The sequence below is a fragment of the Acartia tonsa genome, chromosome 13 (assembly GCF_053477335.1).
Source record: "Acartia tonsa isolate MP-2025a chromosome 13, ASM5347733v1, whole genome shotgun sequence".
Classification (NCBI taxonomy): Eukaryota; Metazoa; Arthropoda; class Copepoda; order Calanoida; family Acartiidae; genus Acartia; species Acartia tonsa.
Window position 1 is genome coordinate 15922853 of NC_137272.1, and position 23650 is coordinate 15946502.

The window sequence follows — 23650 nt, forward strand, 5'->3', positions numbered from 1 at the left end:
ACTTGCTGAATCATCTTAAATGATGTCCTTATGAATAGACACAGTGCATTTAAGTTAAAACCCTAAGAAAAAACAATTTCCACATCAAAATAGACCAAAAAAAGCCTAAAACCCCATTTCCGCAGGGTTTTTCTTACCTAACCTAACCAAATTTTTTTTAAAAATTAAGATTTTTTTGCTATTTAGATGTAATACCTATAATATAGGACTAGGCTTATATATATACGAAGTTTCAAGTTTATAGGTCAATATTTAGACCATTTTGCTCATGGTTTAAGTATTTATGTCATTTAGCACCCCCCCCCCCTTTTCTAAATGTCATATTCATAACAATTGGCTGATTTATAGACTTGAGCATCTACTTCTATATTAAGTACATATAAGTGTAACAAACACACAAACTTTTGGGTACGAATATTTATGGGTAAAACAAGGATGACAACATCCATAAAAGTGAAGCACTGAAATGGAAGGACACAAGAACATTAACACTTGTTGAGTGTCAGAGCTGAATAAACTGAATATTAATGCAAATGTCTGAACAAAATTATAAGTAAATTTGTTGCAAAACTGATTAAATATATGTTACTGTTTAAGGACATACTGACGTTTATAGGACTTTATTATAGAGATGCTTCGTCTATAACACTTTACCTTGTTGTAATAGAAGTGAGTATATCAAAAATCAGATGAATCAGATAATTTTAACATACATAAATTTTTTGTCAAAAAATAAAAAAATCTGCAAGATTTAAATGGACGTTCAGACTTTCAAAGTAGTACCTATCTTTTAAAGGAATCATCATGCAAAGTTTGAAATCGATAGGTGAGACAAATGATGAGGGAGCATTAAACAATTTTTTTAATTGGTGGAATTTTCACATAAAATTTCCCTTATATTTTCACGTGACACTTGTAATATTTCAAACATGTCAATATTAAAAAAAATAACAAGTTTAAAATCTTACAAGTGTCAAGTGAAAATGTAAGGGAAATTTTTATGAAAAAGAAAAGTTTATCTCAGATATTTGAAAATTGTCTATTATGGCGAGAAAAGGCAACAAAATATCGGCGGGAAACGGCGGTTTTCGGCGGGAGCGGCGGTTCCGTCGCCGTTTCTTCACAATTCCATATTGTTCTCCACAAAAACAACTGCTGTGCCGAATTTTAGAGCTGTATCTCTTTTAGAGACTGAGATCATGCACGTTTTACTTTTGGTTTCAAAAAGTGGCAAATCCCCCTCCCCCCTTTACAGTGAGGATCTAAACCTATACATTTCACCGACTCAGAATTACCAATTTTTTTATAACTCAATGGGCGTGCTATTCCAATCAATTCCTTTCATGATATAATGACTATTGATACCCAAAAAAGTGTTCTGGTACCTTTTGTTTATCAATATATCAGTTTTGATTATCATAAAAAGGGGGAGGAAATTTTTTCTTCTTTCAGAGTATGGCTTTATTTACCTTCCTGAAGAGTAGATTAAGAATCAAAAAACGGTTTATAAAAAAATTAACCCTTAAAAAGTTATCCTTAAATAACTTAAAATCAGATGATTTTGCTAAAACATACAAAATTGTCAGTCTTTTGAGGATAGCCCTTGCTATGATCAAAATCTTTAAAGATCGTTTTTTAAATTCTTTAATATACTCTTCAAAGCAAATTCAGGAAGGAGTATAAAGCCATAACAAAAATTCTTTTTTTATGAAAATCGAAATTGACATATTGCTGAAAAAAAGCTACCAGAACATTTGTTTTAGTGTCAACTGTCATTATATCATAAAAAAAATTGGTTAAAATAGTGCGCTAAACTTTTTTTGCATTTTGAGTCGGTCTTCTATACTTACACCTCCAAGGTCCTAACCTAACCCAGCAGGGCATTCTTTACTTAACCTAACTTGGTCATCTAGCAATATACAGGAAAAGCACTAATTAGAAATTTTAATGTTAAAAATTTAGCCGCTTTAGAAATCATAAAAATATGAAGAACAAAGAGTTTTATATCTTATAGTAAGAAATAATAAAAATCATTGAAGCAAAAATATGTATGATTAAGGTGATTTTAAGAGTCATTGCATATTTCAGCGCTTATAATTTTACTTTACATACCCAAATCACTACTCTCTTTATTAGTATGTTTTAGAGCTGAAAGTACATTGTAATATTACAAACAATATTATCATACTTAGGTTGGTAGGTAATAAGTTTTAAAATAATACTTAAAAGATTTTCATACAGTACCAAAATTTTAACTCATATAGTACATATAGTACCTAGTTTGTCATATAGTACCATATAGTACAAAATTTTGACTATATAGTACATAAAGTACATATAGTACACAGTGGTCACCCTGTATATAGTAAATTTTGGTCATATAGTATGATATAGTATCCAAATTCATCCTATATAGTATAAATAGTATATATAGTATGCAGTGGTCGCCCTGGATATGGTTCAAACGCAGATTTATTCATTTTTTACAAAAATATTTACCTAAAAGAAGTCTTTATGGCCAAAGAATAGATATTATAGGTATAAATTATAAATTCTGACAATGAGGGAAAAGCCCCCAGCCCCCTACCCTATATTTATAACCCTTGATTTCGCCCAAAAAGAATTGACAACCAAACGCAGAATTTCAAAAAAGACTTGGACATAAGTAAGTCACCAAAAAACAGAGCAGACATTAATTATAAAAGACCGTGTTTAATTTTTTTCTTACCTGTAACTCTGACAACTGATCTTCTATTCATAACAATCCTGCTGTTAGCCTCACTTGAGGCTGCCATACCGCCGCCGCCTAACCGGCTGTCCGGGCGCTCCAGCCTGGAACCTGGCCGGCTAGAACTGGAATCACTGGCAAAACCCTCGTCCATCCCAACAGCTGTGACATCGGCTGGTGTGGGAGGGTGGGGCTGAGGCGTAGTGGTTCCCCCGCCCTGGTCAATTGACATGGAGCGCCTGATCGTGGTTATTTATGTTTTTAACAAGTACATATAAATATATGCAAATCTGCCTTTGGTAGATTATATTCAGAAAGGATTAATTACAAGATTAATTTTGGGGAAAATTGATGCCTGATTTAAATAAAAAAAAGGTACTGTACTTTTGTTTTAGAAATAAAAATCCCATTAAGTATCAATATTATTATCTAAAAAATAATGCGATTGAAATGAATATTGAAATAAATTCCGTCAAACAGATTTAACATGAGTAAGTACAGACATTAACCTGTTATAAAGTAGCAGCACAGCAAAAAAACAGCTGAAAAAAACATTAATTGCCTAAGGTCTGAGTGTCCTTCCACGGATGAACTTCTGCCCTCAACATCGACAGAATAGCGGCCGCGAGCCGTCAGCGGCCGGGGGATGGGCGATGAAACGGCCGTAGAACTGTGACTGACTGCCGACGGCAGCTCAATTTCTATTTCGCTGGCTGAACTGGGTGGCCGAGAAGTGAATGGATTTTCAGGATACTAAAACAAGGTAAAATTGAATACATGTTATATCCTCAATAATGATGAACAATATTACCCCTTTAGTAGGTTGAAAAGTTCTGATATTTAGACATAACTTTTATTTTTTTTACAATTTTAAGGGAAGCTTAGTATTGGTTTTTGCAGGTCCTAGGCTATTTAGCTATTGTGAGTGGGTAGAAGGCAAAAATCCAAGAAAGAGACATAAATAAACCTTTGAGTCCCCCCCCCCCCTACACCAAAAAATTGCAAAATTATAAATTTATAGGTGGGGAGAGAGAAGCCAATAGTAAAAATACGAACCTGATGTAAATTCTCGCTACTAGAAGACGTAGTATTTGTATAACCACTACCACTGCTAAACAGACCAATCCTTTCCGACATGCCGCCGGTTAGCGGCGCATCCGCCGTTGCTCGCCTACTTATCCTCACGCCCGCCGCGATGCGGCTTCGCAACGCGGTCAGCTCAGAATCCGCGAAAGTTGTCAAGGGTCCGCCGCGGCTGGGGGAGCGGTTGAGCGTACTTCTGGGCGAGTCATACGGGGCGGGAGAACGATTTGGAGCCGGGGACCGACTGTGAAGGCTGCGTGTGGCCGCCGCATGATGGTGGTCCATGGGCGACGGAGACCAGCTGCCGGTTCGAGACTCGTAGGGCAGAGGTGATCTTACTGACTCCTGTTGCATAAAATTCATTATGAGTACAGGGGTGTATATTTTCCAATCTAGTTGTATTTCCCCTCCAACTCTTTCTATTTCTTTTTTATATAATAAAAGTACGAAATATTTCCTTATCTTTAATTTCTTCCCCTTCTTCTCGGATTCAATTGTGCTCTTTTGTAATTTTAACTTACTAAGAGGGTAAAAATGCGGTGCTAAATAAAAATGGATACAGAATACGTATAATAATAGAATCACAGGGGGGGGGGGGGGGTGGGGTATTGTTATAGCCTAATGGGAGAAACATTTTATCAGAGCATGTGCAAATCTCCATTTAAATAAAATAAACCCAACCTGTAGGGATGAAGGGTTGCCAACAATGGCGGGAGTAGGCTGGGAATTTCTCACTCTGCTGAATACGTCGGCTGCTACAGATACTAAAAAATTATTTTGCTTTGTTATGAATTCTAAAATGTTCCATAGATTAATGGAAAGTTATTTTGATAAAAAATAACAGGATGACTCTCTGCCTGTGCAGTATACCGAAAGATCTAATAACCCCAAAACTTATTAGGTTCTTCTTTACAATGTAGCTTGGCATAGAACCATGTTTTATAACCATTTTGGGGAAGGGTACCTACACTACACCCTCTGAAGAGCAAACGCCAATAGAAAAAGATGAAAAAAGTTTAGTGTCCAAATGTTTAAACCATTAATTGTAATCTATAGAAGGGGTATTTTTATGCATCATTGGGGATATATAACAATTTATCTGCCATTGTCTTATCCCTTTAGATCCACAATAAATCCCTACCTGGAGACCTGGCGTACCCAGAAACGCCTGAGTCAATGTCCTCCACACTTTCATGGATGGAAGAGTAGGAATGATCTAAATAAAAATAACACTTCAAATTAAGACAATATAATGAATACCTAGGTGTTTTTTTTTTTTGGTAGAAATATCGTAACTTTGGTTACAAGGACAAATCGAAAAAAGCTAAAATATTAGAATCCTAGGAAGGGGATTTACGAGGCAGCTTTTAAACAACTTCAGGGGTGTATATTCTGCACAAGATTCATTTTTTTTCCCCTGCTACAAATTTTTTTTATTTTTTTTTCCCCTAGATTTTTCTTAAAAAGTAGGGGGGAAAATAGAAAAATATTTAAAGAACTCGATATTTTATTTATTTTATCCCTCCTACCACACATTTTTTTAGTTTTTTTAACCAAGGAGAGGGGCGAAATGGAAAAAATGTTTTCACTTTTCTTAATTTTTACATTTTTTTCCCTCCAACCACTTATTTTTTATTTTTTTCCCCCCTCCCTGAGCCGGGGATCCCATGCAGAATATACACCCCTGAACAACTTGCATCTAATTTTAAAGGTTGTTGCTTTATACAATATACATACATAAATTTATGAGTTTTACAATAAAACTCCCTCCATTCTAAACAAAATTACATATCATATAATTTTTTATATGTAAATATAATTTGTGTAAGACTAATATTCAAGTTAAATTGATGCATTTTAAACCAACAGCGAAACAAATACAAAATAATTATCATACATACACTTACAAACATACCTTAGATATAAATTAAGTAGCTGCCATACTAAAAAAGGTAAAATTGTCACCTGTCAAGACACCATCAAGGGTGTTCTGGCTCCCGCTGCCCATCTCCTCTTGTGAGAACACAGATCTGTTTGGCGTTAATCTGTCGTCATCGGCGGTGTCCGTTTCCACGAGACCGCCGCTGAGCATCGGCGACTGGCGGTCATCGTCGTGTATCAACGGTGACTGTCTAGATGACGGCGGCGGAAGACCAACGGCGGTTATTACTGGTAAACGATCAACAATCTAAAATCAAATATACATAAATTTTCTGGTTAGGAATGAACCTACAAATGCTATATTTTTAGCATAAAACCTTAAACAAAATTTTTTAAAATCGGAATAAATAACAAAATATTGATATGATTGAAAAGGATTAGATAAAATACTTCAGCTTAAATGCATTTGTAAAATATCACTTTGTGATTTAATTGAGTTTACATACCTGTGTCGGAGTTAGTGTGGTATCAGCAATAATTTCTTCATGATCAGAATTGGCGCTTAAATTTGACGGTGATGATGACGTCACCACAATCACTGAATCAGCTGTTCTGCCAGAATTGGCGCCATAACTTGATGCAACCATCAGAGAATCAGCTGTTCCACTAGAATTGGCGCCAAAACTTGATGACGTCATAATAGAATCAGCTGCACTACCAGTATTGGCGCCGTTGTTAGCCTGTTGATGAAGAACATTCAGTGGGCTGGCGTGTGTCACTATAGTAGGGGCCATGTTGGTCAAACGGACCTCAAGCCTACGCGAGAACAGGTTTGTTAGCCGTTCTCTGGCCGATGCAGTTGACCTTGGCGGCTGTTCTTGGTGACTACTTATGACCACTGGGCTTGATTGATCGCTGCTATGCCTAGAACATTCATGATTTGTGTTTAGGTCTAATAGGTTTTTACAAAGAGTGAAATTTGTATGAAATACCTAGTCTCCTCTAAAGTTTTATAACCTCATTATCTTATTAGTTGGCTCAAAACTTTGGGTACTTTACTTGATTATAATTGGTTTGTTCCAAATTAAAAGAAACTTTTTAACAAATAATTTTTATCTACAGGAGAGCTAATCTTGGGTTAGCATGTATTGTATTAAATTTATCGATCCATTGTCTTATCCCTTAGTTATACCACTCATTTAAAGATAAATAAGAGTCTAACCTGACACTGTAGCTCTCAACAATATAATCATCAATTGACCTTCTGCGTCTACTTCCAAACGGCTGTCCGTCTTCGCTGCCGCCGCCACTAGAGCTGACGGCGGTATCACCTCCAACGCCCGCTCTTGCCCGCCGTTCTTCGCCTTGGCGGAAGGATTCCAACATACGTTGGTACATCACACTTAAAAACAGGAGAATTTAACTCACAATTGATTAAAACAGTTTTCATGGACTTTCATGGAAATTTATTTGGTTGGTTCATTAGGTAAGTTGAGTGTCCAAACGTTACACTACTGATTGTAATCTACAGAAGAGTTATTTTTGTATGACATCATTGGAGATGTACATTAATTTATTGGCCAGTGTCTTATCCCTTTAGATTCCTGGTTTGAATATGGATATGCTTTTGTGGTACAGTTAACACTAGCCTCAGATGGTTTTAGAGAAAAGAATTGATTAGCAACCAAAGTTGCAATTTTTGGGGAAGATTATTTATCGTTCAATGTTCTATATCTATATTTCAAGTATCTCTTCCAAACCGATCAATATCCGAAGATTAGAACAGATTACCAGACGAACTGAAAAAAATCTTAAATTGAATTATAGACATATTTCCACAAATAATGCAAAAAATGAAAAACAAAAATCATAAAACTAATGCCAGTTTTGATGGCTTGATCTTTTGGCTCCTCGGAACCATCAAAATTGGAATTAATCTTAAAAGTTTTCTTTGCTATCTTCGGAAAGCTGCCTATAATACGATGCGATTAATAACTATTACCTGTCATTCATTATCTGAGTAGAGTAGATTGGACCCCTGACCGGAGATTGGGGGGAACTCGTCTCGTTGATATTTTCAATCCTAAATAGTTTTTGTATTATTAAATAAAAAAACACTGTTTTAACCCCAAATTTTTCGCTGACTAAAAAAAATTACAAGAAGATTTACTAGGTATTATAGTTACAGACTTAAAAAATGTAGGTAAATTGTAACACTTTCAAACATATTCTTAAAAGGAAATTAATCATACGTGCTCTAACGTACAGACGTACGTTATAAATTAAAAAACCTACACTATTTAGAAGGGAGGGGTCATAGGAACAAAAATTATACTGGTATCCAACGTTTTATGACCACGTAATCTTATTTGCTGACTCAGAAACTGTGCAAAAATAATCTGAAAAGGGGTAATTTTGTTTATTATCATTGGGGATGTACATCAATTTGAAAGTCCATTCATTCACTTATCCATTAAGATTCCTGTTTGTGCACAACTTAAGAAAATGTTGACATCATTACCTATTATGAGAGTTGCCAAGAGAAATGGTAACCCTTTGAACATGATCCTGGTCAGAATTCGGTGTCACAGAGTTTCTTGATTCCTAACAATAAAATATTTATTAAGTATTTATTATAGAAATACCACCTAAAGGATTTTATGTACAATTATGTCCTAAATTATCATAGGTATATTATATATAAACACAACTTTATTTGTCTCATTTTTTATGGAATACATTTGTTTCACTAATAAAAATGTCATCAGTTCCAATTAAGATGTTAAAAAATAAGAGTTAAAAAAGTACCTCTGACTTTGCATTTTACTTTTTATTACAGAAAAAAAAACATTCTCTGGGTATAGTCCCTTTCGTGACATTGATTGATTAGCCTCCAGGGGAAATCTCGTCAGTTGATGAATTTTTGTGTTCTGTTCAAGTTACGCCCTCGTCAAGTTTCAGAAAATTCGCCGCCAGAACAGGCTGAGTCCATAATGATAAAACAGTTAAATGTGTGGGGTTTTTGGGGCAGTTAAACAGGTGAACAGTGTCATGGGGGGTTTGTTTGCAGAGCGGGCATTTATCTTCTATATTATCGTCAATTCTGTGTAAATAAGAGTTCAGTAATCTACTATAACCAGATCTAAGTTGAGATAACTGTGAGCGTACAGATCTTGTTAGATTGGCCTCCATTTTGTTGACCTCTGGTGGATTGGCCTGAAGTACTTTGTTGGGTGGATAGTTAGCCAAGATTCTCGATACTTCTCTAGTATGGATTTTCTTTTGCTTTGCTTTCAGGTTGTCTCTGGATACAGGTAGGAGGTCTTGTATTTCATTTCTCATGTTTTGGATGGTTGGTTTTAAGTGAGATCTTGGTGGTAGACGTTTATGAACGTGTTTGTATCCAGGGTGTCCAGGGATATGGTTGGTCAACAGAAATTGTTTAGAGATCATTTTACAATGATCTTTGATAGGTAGGATCTTAGATTCTCTGTGGATGTGTTCTTCAGAAGCCATAGCCAGGTTGCCTGTGATAATTTTTAAGGCTTGGTTTTGGATGGTTTGTAGTTTTTGCCAGCTAGTGTCGGAGATAATGGGGCTCCAGATTGGGGCAGTATACTCCAGTACACTGCGTACTATGGCTTTGTAAGTCATGGACAGGGTTTCCTGGTCTTGCCCCCAGGTGGCGCCTGCCAGGGAAGAGCCTGTCCGAGGTGCAACTACCTGGAGCCGCAACACCATCAACAGCGCCAGCAAAGTCTTCCACTCTACTCCTCTCAGAGGATCTCAAGTCAGTGACATCGCCTCTTAAGGGGCGGTTAGTCGTATTTTCACAGTAGCTTTTGATAGGTTATTTTAGGTTAGGTGATTGCCCTGCAGGGTTAGGCAATTGACCCCGCAGGGTTAGAGCCCCCTGAAGGGGCTAGAAATATGAGAACAGCTACTGTGAAAATAAGACAAAATGCCCCTTAAGAGGCGTTGGCACGAAAGGGACTATACCCCATTCTCTAAACAAAAATGCAATATAAACCTGAGCCGCCATAGCGCTGGCAATAGAGGCCACTGAAATACCAATGGCTTGTGTGGTTGGAGTGGTGGATGATGATTGGGTACTTTGGGTACTGGTAGTGCTAGCAACCATTCTAGAATATAGAACACAACATTAGATAATAGTTATTTCTCGCATCGTATTATAAACAGCTTTTCGCGGAAATAATATGTACAGTGTTTTTAGCCTATGCCTTCGGCATCTCGGGGCTAAAAAACTGGTTTTAATCTTATGGTTGTACATTTTTATGTTCGTAGAAAACTGGATATAATACGATGCTAGACATAATTTTTAGGTATGGCTAAAAACCTAATCTAATCTAATTCTAATCCACCGGATATTAATCAGTTTCGAATGAATACGGGAATAAAAGATCCAGATGCATACTATCTAAATCAGCCAATAGTAAAACATTCGCATAATGAGTCAGCTATAAAAAGTCGCATTTCTAAGGTGAATTAAAACGTGTAAATATTTCTTCCTTAGTGTAATGTGAAGCATATTACAAAGCATAAAAAATAAGTCAACTATGATTAGTTCAATTTCTTAGGATAATTTGGACAAAGATGGCAAGAACAAGAATGGAACCAACTTAATCAAATTTTTTAAAAAGTACCCAAAGCTTTTTAGCCAACGAAGAGAACGTGATAATAAAACTTTGGGTACCAATTTACTGTTTTGTCTCCCCTTCCTCCCTATGTAAAATCATTTTTTTGCTCATAAAGAGAATAAGGCAATATTAAATACAGATAGGGGTAATACATATTTCATCTCCAAGTGTCTTCTTCCTACCAGATTAAATCAACTTATACCTGGGTGTAAGGGTGACTGCGCCACCAGAAGTTTGTGCCAGCCTGGAGATCCTGCGCATCCTGTCCTCCAGAGATAGTAGGTTGACCCTCCTGGCCTCCGAGGCTACTTCTCCAGTACTTGTACTGCTCGTACCCTGATAACAAGCATTGACGTCAATGTAAGTGTGTTGCCCTAATTTCTAAACTTCCTTTGTGTTATAAAAGCCTAAATCAACCGCTTTTCATATATAATGTCTTTATTTTTGTCCAAAAGTTATAAAATTATAAAAATTCCTTGTAATATCAATAAGAAAAGACTGCATAATAATAAATCTGTTTATCTCCACCGCGCACCACAGCTCAAGACCTAGCCTTGGCAAAAATTTGGCTTTTCCATCTCTAATGTTTTATTTTATCATTTAGTCTTTGTTGTTTAAAAGGTGCAAAAAAAACTACAAAATTTGTTCAAAACATATTAAACCAGTATTAAAATATTTCGCAAAGGAAGTTAGCAAAATATAACTTTGACAACCTTATAGCCGGAATCTTATTATATTTATCAAACAGGGAAACCCCAAATAAACTTCTATCCCTGCCTCTAAAAGTTGAGATAATAAGAGGGGACATTCAAGCCCCACTCAACCGCAACCAACCGATAATGGGCCCCCGACTGTTAAGGATTAATGGTCTAAATTACCAACCTGTGATCTAGTTGTTATGCTGGTGGCAGGCGGCTGGATTTGTGATGACACCCTGGGACTGGAGGTGCTGGAGCTACCTATGCTGGTCAGCATGTCACGTGTCCGCTCAGGAGGTCCTACGGTTTCCAGCAGCCGATCTAAATTTTATTTTCATTTTATCAAATGTTTAACGTATAATCTAAACATATAAAAAAAGCACCTTTAAACATGGACAATTTACCTGACCGTGGTCCTTTTATCATAGATAGCCCTAGGTGTCTTGACGATTCCATCAATAAGCTTTATTCCTTTCAGGAAAGTCAAATAAAAGGTCGTATATACAGATAAACCAAGTTAAAAAGTAGGCGCGCTATCAAAAAGAAATTAATTTACCTGACAAAGTTGCCCGTTCATCATAGATAGCCATAGGCGTCCTGATGGTTTCATCAATAAGCTTTATTCCTTTCAGGAAAGTCATATGAAAGGTCGTATGGACAGACAAACAAAGCTAAAAAGTAGGTGCGCTACAAAAAAAAAGAAAAAGAAATTCACCTGACAAAGTAGTCCGTTCATCATAGATGGCCCTGGGTATCCTGATGGTTCCATCAATAAGCCTGGTACCTGCCAGGACTGACGTGCCAGCTGTTGATGAAACACTGGCCCAGGAAGAATCTGAACCTCCACTACAAGGAAAAAATAGTAATACGATGTTTGTATGTTTATTTTTGTAATGGTTAAACTTAAGTGGGCCACCCGCCTCCCCCACACAACCCTCCTTCAAAAAATTAAATCATAAAAAATTTGTTTGAGAAATAGACGATAAATTGATATTCACCCCAAATTGCAAAGATAATAAACACGATTACCCCTTTATGGTTTAGACATTTTTTTGTTATGAACTAACCAATAAAAATTCAGTAACAGTACCCAAAGATTTTAAGCCAACAAAACAGATAACATAAACTTTGGGTACAAGTGAAAATAACAGCCCAAATGTCCTTTCCCTCTCTAGATCTTATTAGAGGGACAACTGATTAATCCATACCTGGGGCTAGTTCTGGTAGAGAAATCCAGGGGTTCCCTGGCCATCAGGGCATGTCGGCGGGCACGTCTGGCGGCCACCATCCGCTGCCGCAGCTCCTGCCGGAATCCGGTTACATTGAATCCTTGCGGCTGAAAAAATAATCGAGTTATATTATTTTAAACACTAATAAAATTGTCAACAAGATAGTTTAGGGTTAAGCGGGGCGAACTCTGTGTTTTTTTTCGGTTTTTTGAACCTGCAAATCGTAAAAATTATTTTTTTTAAATGGGACCAAGACCAGTAGAAAGATCTCAGAAAAGTCGACCAGGTCCTAAAAGGACGTAAACCTAGGACTTTGGGAAGTTTGTCAAAATTGATCTCTAAAACGGCACCGAATTCGCCCCGCCTTGAGGCGAAGTCGGTAGGGCATTTTCAAGCTTCGAAAAATCGATGACGTATTGATTTTATTACAGCATGCCCAAAAGGTAAAAGTTGCTAAATGTAATAAAGAGTATGCACAAAAAAATTATGAAGATCGGACAATTTTTTCTACAAAAAAAATAAATTTTTTCTAAGTACGAGAAAGATTTTTATTAAGATAGGTCAATTTTTTCTACCAAAAAAAATTATTTTTCCGAAGTACGCGAAAGGGATAGTTCTATGAAGTGTATTTAAAGAGTTAAGGTACTTAGAGTAGTGAACTTTTATATGTCTTAGTAGAATATATTAGGCATTGGATAGATATGATTATATGTTAAAGAATTTTTAACATTGACCAGACCAAACTTTTTTTATTTGACAATAACGAAAAAAGTTAAAGAGATTTGCCACATAAATTACATGAGAATGGTCTACTTTTTTCCAAATATGTATAGCCAAAACACCAATTTTAGATAATCTTTTTCCACATATTTCACAAGAGTTATAAAAAAATTGAACAGGGGTTCCCCTTGGGACAAGTTACTTAAAAAACATAAAAAATAACGTCCGGTTCACTATAGGACAGGTTTTCTATAAATTCTTTTTAAATAAATAAAGAAAACCGTCCGGTTTACTTACAATATAAACATTATCTCACGCGGAAATACCAACTAACCATACAACATATATATATATAAAAAAAGACCATTCTCATGTAATTTATGTTGCAAATCACTAACTCTTTTAGATATTGTCAAATAAAAAAAGTTTGGTCAGGTCAATGATAAAATTCTTTATCACAATCATATCTATCAAATGCCTAATATATTCTACTAAGACATATAAAAAGATCACTACTCTAAGTACCATACTGAATATTTTATTGGTCATTCTTTGTTGTTATGTGTATTTTGTTGTATAAAAAGTTTAAAGTTCTATTAACTAATAAATGCTATCTAAAGTTGTACTTATGACAAAAAAAGTTTTTGCCATATATAACACGCAACGAAGTTGAAAATAAAAATGAAAAACTCATTTTTTAAGGAAAATCCCTGGTAAAATCTCTTAATTTTAATCAATAACTTTATATTATGCACTACTACGTTATTTAAAATAGAAAAAACTTACAGTTCACTATTTTTTTTTAAATGCACTTCGTGAAACTATCCCTTTGACTTTTTTTTTCGAAAATTTTTTTGATAAAAAACATAAAAATACTTCTAGAAAAAATAACTTTTTATGGCTTTTAAGGCCTGATCCTTAAAATTCAGGCAATTTTGAATAGATTTGGCAAAAAAATAATTAGTTCTATTAGCAAAATTTCCTAAAAAAATCAAGTTGAAAAAAAAAAGAAAAGTTTAGCAAATGTTGTGGTAGATTTTCCAGCTTCAAAAAACCTATGACATATTGATTTAATTACAGCATGCCCAAAAGGTTAAAGTTGCTAAATGTAATAAAGAGCATTCACAAAAAAATTTATGAAGATCGGACAATTTTTTCTACAAAAAAAATAAATTTTTTCAAAGTACGAGAAATTTTACTTTTTTTCTCGAAAATTTCACTTTTTTATATAAAATTGAAAAAGTTAGTATAAAAAGTGAAAAAACTGAATTCGCCCCGCTTCACTTTTAGTCGATTTAAGAAAAAACTATACAAGCTTTTTTATAGTTTTAAACGGAAATGGATAGCCCATTAGATTCTTAATAAGTCCCCTGAAGACGTCTAAGCTCTAGCTCTTACCAGTTTTTGTCCAACTTACCGTTTTTCCGACCGAAGCAAAAAAATCGGAAATTTTTTTTTTGTTGTCCGACTTTAAGACCCAATAAGTACCTACCCTAAAAATTTCATTTTATACTTTTTTGTAGGTAGTTTAATAAGGAACAAATTTGATTTTATGTTTTTTTCTGTCAGTCGATTAGAACATGGAGAAAAATTTCATTAAATGAAGATGGTCAAAAAAATACCGACTTCACCTCAAAACCGAGATCGCCCCGCTTTACCCTAGAATATGATTAAGATTTATAAAGCTTTATGTAAAAAGTAAAATAAATAAACAACTTTAAAATTAATTAGATTTGATAAGTTAAAGCTTTCTGCTTTTGTTTCATTTTCATATATCATGGCATAAAAAATATTACTAAATGTTCATAATAAGCGCACAAAAATCGTGCGACTGTAGGTATTCTTTAATAACAGCTGAGAAATTTTAGAAATATCAGGTGTAACAAGAGAATTTAGACATTTATTTCAATAGAAGATGAAGTTCTTTTATTAGAGATTCTTCCTATGACGACGGACAACTAAAGTTAAAGAGTAGCTTCGTTACAAAAACCAGTCTTACATCATGTTCTGGTTCTCTGAAAGTGTTGACTCTACGCAGTCTTGACCTCTGGCGCGTGCCAGAGGTCCCGCCATTTAGTCGGATCACAGTTGCGGAGTGGGCTCTACGCAGTGGACTGAACCTAGACACATATAAATAATGATTTACAAACCGGTTTTTAACAAAATTAAATTGATATTTTGCTTGTATTAAGATGCATTGTTACAAACGCTGCCGATGTTACAACCAGCAGGAATAAAGCTAGTTGTTTCTCCATCGTTTCCCAAAAAGTGCTTGTTGAGGACAGCATCCCCCTTCCCGTTTTTATTGATATAAATTGAAATTAGGGAAAGGAGGGATATAACTATTTTGGCGGAGGGAACTTTTTAAATTGAAAGTGAATTGTCTAATACTCAACCCCCCCCCCCCCCCAAACTATCATAAAAGAATATAATTTACCTGGAGTGTGGATCTCTAGACCTAGTAGCCTGCATCCTTCTGGTCATATCTCTGTGACCATACATGCATCACATAAACATTTCACACAAAAAAACTCATCTCTCACCGATGCCCCAGAGATAAACAGCAATTATAAAAATTACAAAATAAAACCACTATTATTTAAAAATAAAATTCTGGAAGGGGGAGGGGGGTAAAATTGTTAAAATAAATGTGTTATAATTGTAGCATTCTTTTCAGTCCCAAATGTAACTTATAAATTGACTTAATTTGCTTTGTTTATCCTATTATACAAAGTAGTAAGGATTATTGTCTGTAGTTAGAGACTTAAAATACCGGGATGGTTTTAGGCTATTCTATTTCTAGACACAGATATTAGAATTTTTAAAGCTTCTTTTTATCTTTGATTCATACCCCTTCGAATACAGAACCCAAATATGTTAGTGGCGAAGACGCTGGTTGTCATCAAAAGCTTGTTGTTAGAATGCATGTTGATGCCTGTGGTAGATGGTTGGATAAGGAGCGGCCCTGCCGCTGCCAACCGCAGGATTACTGGCGGCTCCTTCACTGCCAGCTGAGGGATTGTCAGGTTCTTCAGTGTCCAACAGCATAGAATACCTGGAACAAACACTTATTATTTCCACAAAAAGCATATGATACTTCAGGGACTTAGGACGTAAATCATACTGGTGCCCAAAGTTTAACAAAACATGTTTTCTCATTCGACAACTTAATATCTTTGGATACTCTTATTAAATAGTGTGTCAAAACTTTTCAACCAATAATTTCAATACACAAAAGGGATACTTTTCCCTAATGAACCCTAGTTTTGATTAGATTTCTCAATAACTAGCGGACACTAAATTATTACGTTATTTAATAAATAAACTTTAATATTTAGAGAGCCTTAGTTAGCTTAATGGATATAAAATGAGTGGACATTGTGAAAGATACTCATATACCCCAATAAAATGTATCTCCCAGGTGGCCAATATAACAATTCCCCCATGTAATCACCATATGAATTTATCCCATCCCCTTCTCTGACCATGGAGGAACGTATTTCCCAGAGGACCTAAATTGACAACAAAAATTCCATTGCCACAATATCCACTTATTTTATATCCATTTTTAAATTGTACTTTTCAGATATAAAGTCTGGTATAGATGGGGGGCCCAACTTATTAAACTTTAAAGGCATTCTCATCTCATATAATATTTAATATATAGAAATTATAATAGACAACTTGTAAAGTAACTAGTAGCTTCGCCCCTTGCCTCCAGAAAAATAGCCTAAAACTACCCTAAGACATTTATACAGCTTCCCGCAAAAAATACATCCGATTCGGATCAACATTTACAAAGATATTTACCTTAAGACAAAGAACCTTACTATTTTATATCATAGAATAAAAAGGATATCTTTTTTAGTTTAAATTTATGCTCATTAAAGCATCATGTCTTTTTATTTATAACCAACTGAAGATTGTTTTTAAAATGAAACACTGTGTATTGGACTTATCAAATGAAAATAACATGTTTAATTAAACTGTGTTGATCACTCTATCCTATTATATAAAGAAGTAAGGTTTTTTTTGTCTGAAGCTAAAGATTTTGGAAATTGCTGCTCCAAATGGCTTGTAGCTTTCAGAGAAGCTTTATTAATATCTTGGGATGGTTTTAGGCTATTTTCCAAGCCTCTTCCATTATCCCCTAGAGGCTAGGGTCGAAGCAACTAGTATTATATTAAAGTAGTAAGGTTTTATTTCTGAAGCTTAAGATCTTAATAACTACTGCATCGATTGGTTTAACTATTTAAGGTAAGCATCAAATCGGACCTGTGATGGTTTTAGGTTATTTTATTTGCAGATTTATGTAATGGGATAGTTTTTCTTGCCCATCTCTGCCCCTTCGAATACAATGCCCCTAGATCCTATGGGCGTAGCCGCTAGTACCCACATAAACCATTTGATTTTACAGTTGGTTATCACAATTTTAATTTTAATTATGATTTTAGACGAGACAATGGGGTATAAATTGATTTACCATACATCCCCAATGATAACTAACAAATTTATCCCTTCAGTAGATTCAACTTATTGGTTGAAAAGTTTGGACACTTCTACTTAAATTCAAACAATCAAAATTGAATTTAAAATGTTTTTGAGCCAACTAATAAAGTAGAATGGTTATAAAACTTTTGGTACCAGTGTAAAGTATAATAAAGTAGTACAATAGAAGAAATAGAATTTTTGAGTCGAGTGATTAATCATCTTTTCTGTAAGTGTAATCTTTGCTACGAATAAGCAGGGAGGGAGGAAACATTGGACTGTAAATTACACTGGTACTTAAAGTTGTATAACCAAGTTTTCTTATTAGTTTGTTCAAAACTTGCGTTAACCTTTGATTGGTTGGTTCAAAACAATTGGTGTCTAAACTTGTCAACCATTCATTTTAATTACTAAAAGGGTTAGCTTTGTTTATCATAATTAGGGATGTATATAAACTTACCCTTCATTGTCTTATCCCTTAATATCCCTGCGAATAAGGAAAAGTTGTCGGAATTGAAACTTCTCGAATAAGGAAAACTGGAATAAAAATATACATATTATATTACATAGTCTACACTACGCTCTTGTGATTAGGGTGTCTCAATTTTCGAACAATTTGTAGATTTTAAAACAACTTTCTTTGTAGTAAATACATATTATAGGGCTAAAAAAAACCAGGGAGGGAGGGGACATTGGGCTGTTTATTACACTAGTCCTCAACATTTTATAATAGCGTTTTTTTATTCTTTGGCTTAACATCTTAAGGGACTATTGTCAAATCCTGATAGGTTGGTTCATTGAGTTTAGTGTCCAAACGTTTTAACTAGTACTAGCAATCTACAGAAGGAGTATTTTTGGCATATGATAAGAATCTAAAACGGAGTGTTTCAGTGTTCGATAGGCACTTTGAGGGAAAACACTTATCTGTATGGTTTACTTGTTAACCCATTAGTGCCGAACCGGGCATCAAAACCCGGTTCCGAAAAATGGAAAAAAAACCGGTTTCCGGCTTCATAATTGCATCATTCTCAGAATGAATCCCCCCTCTACTACCCTGACTTTCATTTGCCCCTGGAGCAGGCAGTTTAGCTTACGTCCGTTTGCTGGTATAGCTCAACAAAATTTGAAAATCAGAAAATTCAAAATACCCCTTCTAACTTTTTTGTTTTTATAGTAAAGTTGCTGATTTTTTTTGTGAAATCTAATGTTTATTGACAAGTACATCTATTTGTGAATTCGTTTTATTCAAATTATAATTTTTTATATGATTTTTTTATCGTTTTTTTACGCCCTATTATGACCCGGTTCGGCTTGGCCATAAATACCCGAAAATTTTAAAACCCGGCTCGGTTTCGGTTTTTATTACCCGGTTTTAACTTTTCAACCAATAAAAATAACAGTTTACGTCATTAGTAAGGGTTTGAGCCACCCTAATAACCCTAGTAATCTCTATAGGTGTCACCCAATAGTTTTATGCTCGTTTTCTGATATGTAACACCCAAATTTTATATGTTCTTTTTTTGTAGTGTGTGTCTTTTAAAACTTCGAGCAACGGGTTTTTTTACCCGAAAACGGCGGCACCTATAGCCGAAACACTAAATTTGAAATAAATCGCTTCGTATTATACTTGTAGCTCTTTAGATTACATGAGGTTGTGTAGTTTTCAATTACGGATCGTATCAAAGTTCTAAAAAGTGTTCATCTCACTTTTGGCGTTCAAAAATTACATTTTTCGATTTTTGGTCAAAATAACCGGGTTTATACAGGTCAACCGGGTTTTAAAACTGGGGGAAAGCACCAAAAACGGGTGTTAATGCCTGGTTGGTATTTATGGCCAAGCCGAACCGGGTTTTTTTGCAACTTTCCTGTGCACGCCACTAGAGCAAAACAAAAAAATACGAATTCCGTTTTGACCATTATAAAGCTTCCCTGAAACTTACAGCTCGATCGGCCCATAAAAGTGGCGCTCGGCACTAATGGGTTAAAAGAGAAAATATACCAATATTCAAAAAAGGGTATTTTTATCGCGTATTTTTCGTAAAGTTGGGTGTTTAGTCAAATACACTTATTAAGTCAAACTGTTCCTAACAATGACCAATGCATATAAATGAAATAGTTATATGAACAGCTTGACTCAATAAGAGCATTTGAATATCTCACCGCCCCCCCCCCCCCCCCTCCCCAACGAAAAATACGCAAAAAAATGTTAATATGGGGACACCCTAATATATAAACACAACAGTGTAGGGGAAATGAAAGTAAGTTGAGTAGGAATAAATCCTCTAGCAGAGTTTAAACAATTCAACAAGGGGGGGGGAAGTTTGTACACTTATAGGAAATAAAAATTCAGTACCAAAGTTTGGGAGGGTCGTATGGGCTTGTTTTTAAAGTTATCAACCTAATTCTTTTTGTAGGCTCTCTTATATGACTTGATATACACGGAAAACTTTGAAAATTGAATTTTGGGACTTTCCCTCTAGGGGCTAGTGGGGCAAAAGACCCCCCGAAACACTAAAATTTTAAGTTATGAGCTTATTTTTAAAGATATCGAGCTAATTTTTTAAATGGAACCTTTTATTACATAGATGAGTTGATTAGCCACCCCATATTTCATTTTTGCACTTTACTTCTAGGGGCTTTTGGAGTAAAACAACCCCCCCAAATACAAAATTTATAAGTTTTGAGCTTACATGCCCCTAGAGGTAAGGTGCAAAAATAAAATATGGGATGGCTAATCAACTCATTTATGCAATAAAAGCTTCCATTTAAAAAATCAGCTCGATATCTTTGAAAATAAGCTCATAACTTAAAATTTTAGTGTTTTGGGGGGTCTTTTGCCCCACTAGCCCCTAGAGGGAAAGTCCCAAAATTCAATTTTCAAAGTTTTCCGTGTATATCAAGTCATATAAGAGAGCCTACAAAAAGAATTAGGTTGATAACTTTAAAAACAAGCCCATACGACCCTCCCAAACTTTGGTACTGAATTTTTATTTCCTATAAGTGTACAAACTTCCCCCCCCCTTATTCCCATTTTTTTGTATTATATTTATAATGTCTATAGGTATATTTTTTTGTCAATTAAGATTTACATAACAGTAGTTTCTGCTGCTGCTACATAAAGAATATCTTTGCCCAAGAACAGGGTAACTTATTGTTATTTCTATGCATACATAGTTAGTACTTCCAGATGAGGATAAATCTAATATAAGACAATATCCTAATATAAAAATATCAGAATTTCTCTCATATATTTTTCTTCTTATTAACATTTGAGCACTAGAGACCTATAGGGGCGAATCCGCTAAACATTATAGAGAGCTTCACTATGAAAAAAAATATGACAAACTATAATTAAATCATAACTTTTAACTTTTTTGTATGAATACTGGATGTTACTCTATACCTCTCAAATTTATGGTCTCTAACCACCCTCCCTCCCCCAAAACCTCTTGTCTTTCCCATCAGAGGATTTCCAATCTTCTTATCAAACTTAAATCTGTACTCTCTGAACTGTTGCAGAGGATACAAACGTACAATGGGTGCTTTCCCGCAATGTGTCTAGTGATCCCCACAAACCACTTTATTTTATACTTAAATTGAAAATAAGACAAGGAATGGGGTGGGTTTGTTTCTTAATCCCTAACCCCTCCAGGGCTACCATTTACCCAGTTTATAAACACGATAAACTACCCCCTCCTATAATTTAAATATATTCTGTATCTTTTGTATTTTTGATAATAATCATTGAACCTATCTTTTACTAAAATATAGGATAATTTGTGCCAATCAGGACATTCCCACTTCTGTCAAAACAAGTGTAATGTATTGGTATGACACGTACTTTGTATACTTTCAATGGGGCATAATATAACTTGCGACCTTGAGTTTCTATAAAATGTCTCAATTCTATCAATTATCAATATACCTCATACAGGTTGATCAAATAAATTGTCCTATTTTTAAAATAAAAGAATTAAAAATTGCAGAAAAGTTGATGGAACAATAATTCATTATGAGAAAACCATTAAAAATCCATAATATAAAGTAGCAAGCTTTTTTTGTCTGTAGTGAAGGATCTTGCTAACCACTTAACTAATATGGTCCTCCTTTTCAATATTGCTTCTTATAAGTCCGTGGAAGGTTTTTAACTAATTTTGGGGAGGGTACCACGACCCTCCCAAGATTAATCGGACAAAGAAAAAATTATCCTCCCCCTCCAAAAAAATAATATTTAAAGCCCTTATTTCTAAAATTTAAAATGGGGGATGGTTGACTTCCCCCCCCTGAAGTGCCTCCAGTGGTGTAGCTGCTAGACCATAATAAAAAGTAGCAAGGTATTTTTTGTCTGAAGATATAGATCTTTTAATATTGACATGAATTGTCTGTACTTTTCACGGACGCTATATAAGGTTTATCCTGACCTCCCACGCTCTTCCCTAGAAGCTAAGGGCGAAGCAACTAGTAGAATATAAGGACCATGGAAAGAAAACGAAGTAGTGGGTTTCGTAGTATTTTCACAGTAGCTTTTCTAGCCCCTGCAAGGGCTCTGCACGGCAATTATCCAATTTTTTTTAGACCAGTTAGTGGACAAAAATAGCCTTCAACTTTGGACGGACAATCCTTCTAAAACCTATCAAGCTATAAATCATTCTTTAGTTTTGAAAATTAAATATTATTTTCTATCTAATTCATGAATATATCAAAACTTCATAGTACAAAAAAGGTGTTTTTTAAAACCGCAAATTTTCTAACTACCCAAATATTTTGCAAATGTCATTTCAGAATCCAGATAAATGGCATATAAGATTATGAAGGTGTATAATGATTACCTGCTGCGAATTTAATGTAGTAAAATATTTTCAGTTCTGATAGTTTCGAAAATACTTCATTTTATCTGCTTTTAATATATATTTTAATCGATTTCTATCATGTTTTGTTAGCGGACATTATAGAACACCTACATGTATTTGTAGGTATAGAGTTGCATTAAATTAATAGTGCATGTACGTGTATGTGTATGTGTGTGTGTGTGTGTGTGTGTGTGTGTGTGTGTGTGTGTGTGTATGATTGTTTGCAAAAGTACTTCCACTATTGCAAATGTCATAAATTTAATTATTAATTGCACAACTACTCTATAACTTGTTAGATTTAAACCTTGGGATGGTTTTTAACTATTTTTCAGTCCCTGTTGATTACAGAGCCTATAAATGCTATAGGCACAGCCGCTAGTAGAAAATATTGCAAAAGTTGTAAAATAAAACTTGCTGATACTGGTTTATACTAGAAAAAAAAAAAGTGACAATAGCCCTTAATCTCAGGGATCTTCAGGGATAAGATAAAATTATACAAACCCAATAATGATAAACAAAATTACTCCTTATGAAGTTTGGACAATAGTTTGGAAATCTCGTTTCTCTACCTAACTAGTTTTGACTAAAGAGGAGTTTCACATACAGAAATTTGAAGGAACTTAATATTTACGTTTATTACCTACATGGAAAATATTTTTTTTTTGTATCTTTTATACCTATCATTTATATAGAAAAATTAGGAATAAAGGTATTTTCCATATTCTTTTGTTTTAACAAAACTTGTCCTAATATTATGATTGTACATTTTAATATTCGTAGAAAACTGGATAAAATAAAATGCTATAAATAATGTTTCAATACGGCTGAGAACCGGTTCTAATCCAGTGAATATTAATCGATTTCGAAGCCACACTGAAGATAGTTATTATATCATACCTTCTAACAGGAGAAGTATTATCTTGAAGTTCCGGAGACTCCAAAGTTTCTCCGCCAGTATTCAGCTCAGGGTTGTCTCGGTCTCGGTAATCATCCCAAGAACCAAAAACTCCGCGACGTCTGAATAATCAATCAATCAATCAATCAATTATCAAAAAATTTAAGTTCACTCAGTAAGTCTAGGGTTACATTGATATATTATCACTAGAAGTAAGAAAATATCAATCTATGGATAAATCATTAAATCAACCAATTAAAGAACAAATCAATCAATGATCCAATCAATAATTCAATCAATCAATTGATTAAAGAACTACGTAATTAAATTTATCAATTTATAGATCAGTAAATCAATCAATCAATAAAATAATCAATCAATCAGTCAATGAACTAATCAATATATCCATCAACAAATCAA

The 23650-nt window shown here is 34.6% G+C and overlaps 1 protein-coding gene across 1 annotated transcript in view; it reads right to left on the reverse strand.

Moving 5' to 3' along the window:
- LOC145304042 (uncharacterized) overlaps positions 1-23650 on the reverse strand; it is an 88823-nt gene that overhangs the window by 39975 nt on the left and 25198 nt on the right. Inside the window, exons 11-29 of the mRNA XM_080145802.1 lie at positions 23233-23352; positions 15933-16052; positions 15435-15485; positions 14997-15117; positions 12257-12384; positions 11764-11894; positions 11233-11369; positions 10553-10686; positions 9723-9834; positions 8214-8296; positions 7695-7775; positions 6915-7094; positions 6199-6616; positions 5777-5999; positions 4953-5027; positions 4493-4575; positions 3785-4156; positions 3291-3481; positions 2729-2967 (exon numbers count right to left, since the gene is read on the reverse strand). Of these exons, the coding sequence (XP_080001928.1) occupies positions 2729-2967; positions 3291-3481; positions 3785-4156; positions 4493-4575; positions 4953-5027; positions 5777-5999; positions 6199-6616; positions 6915-7094; positions 7695-7775; positions 8214-8296; positions 9723-9834; positions 10553-10686; positions 11233-11369; positions 11764-11894; positions 12257-12384; positions 14997-15117; positions 15435-15485; positions 15933-16052; positions 23233-23352 (2999 nt within the window). The remainder of the gene's footprint in view (positions 1-2728; positions 2968-3290; positions 3482-3784; positions 4157-4492; positions 4576-4952; positions 5028-5776; positions 6000-6198; positions 6617-6914; positions 7095-7694; positions 7776-8213; positions 8297-9722; positions 9835-10552; positions 10687-11232; positions 11370-11763; positions 11895-12256; positions 12385-14996; positions 15118-15434; positions 15486-15932; positions 16053-23232; positions 23353-23650) is intronic.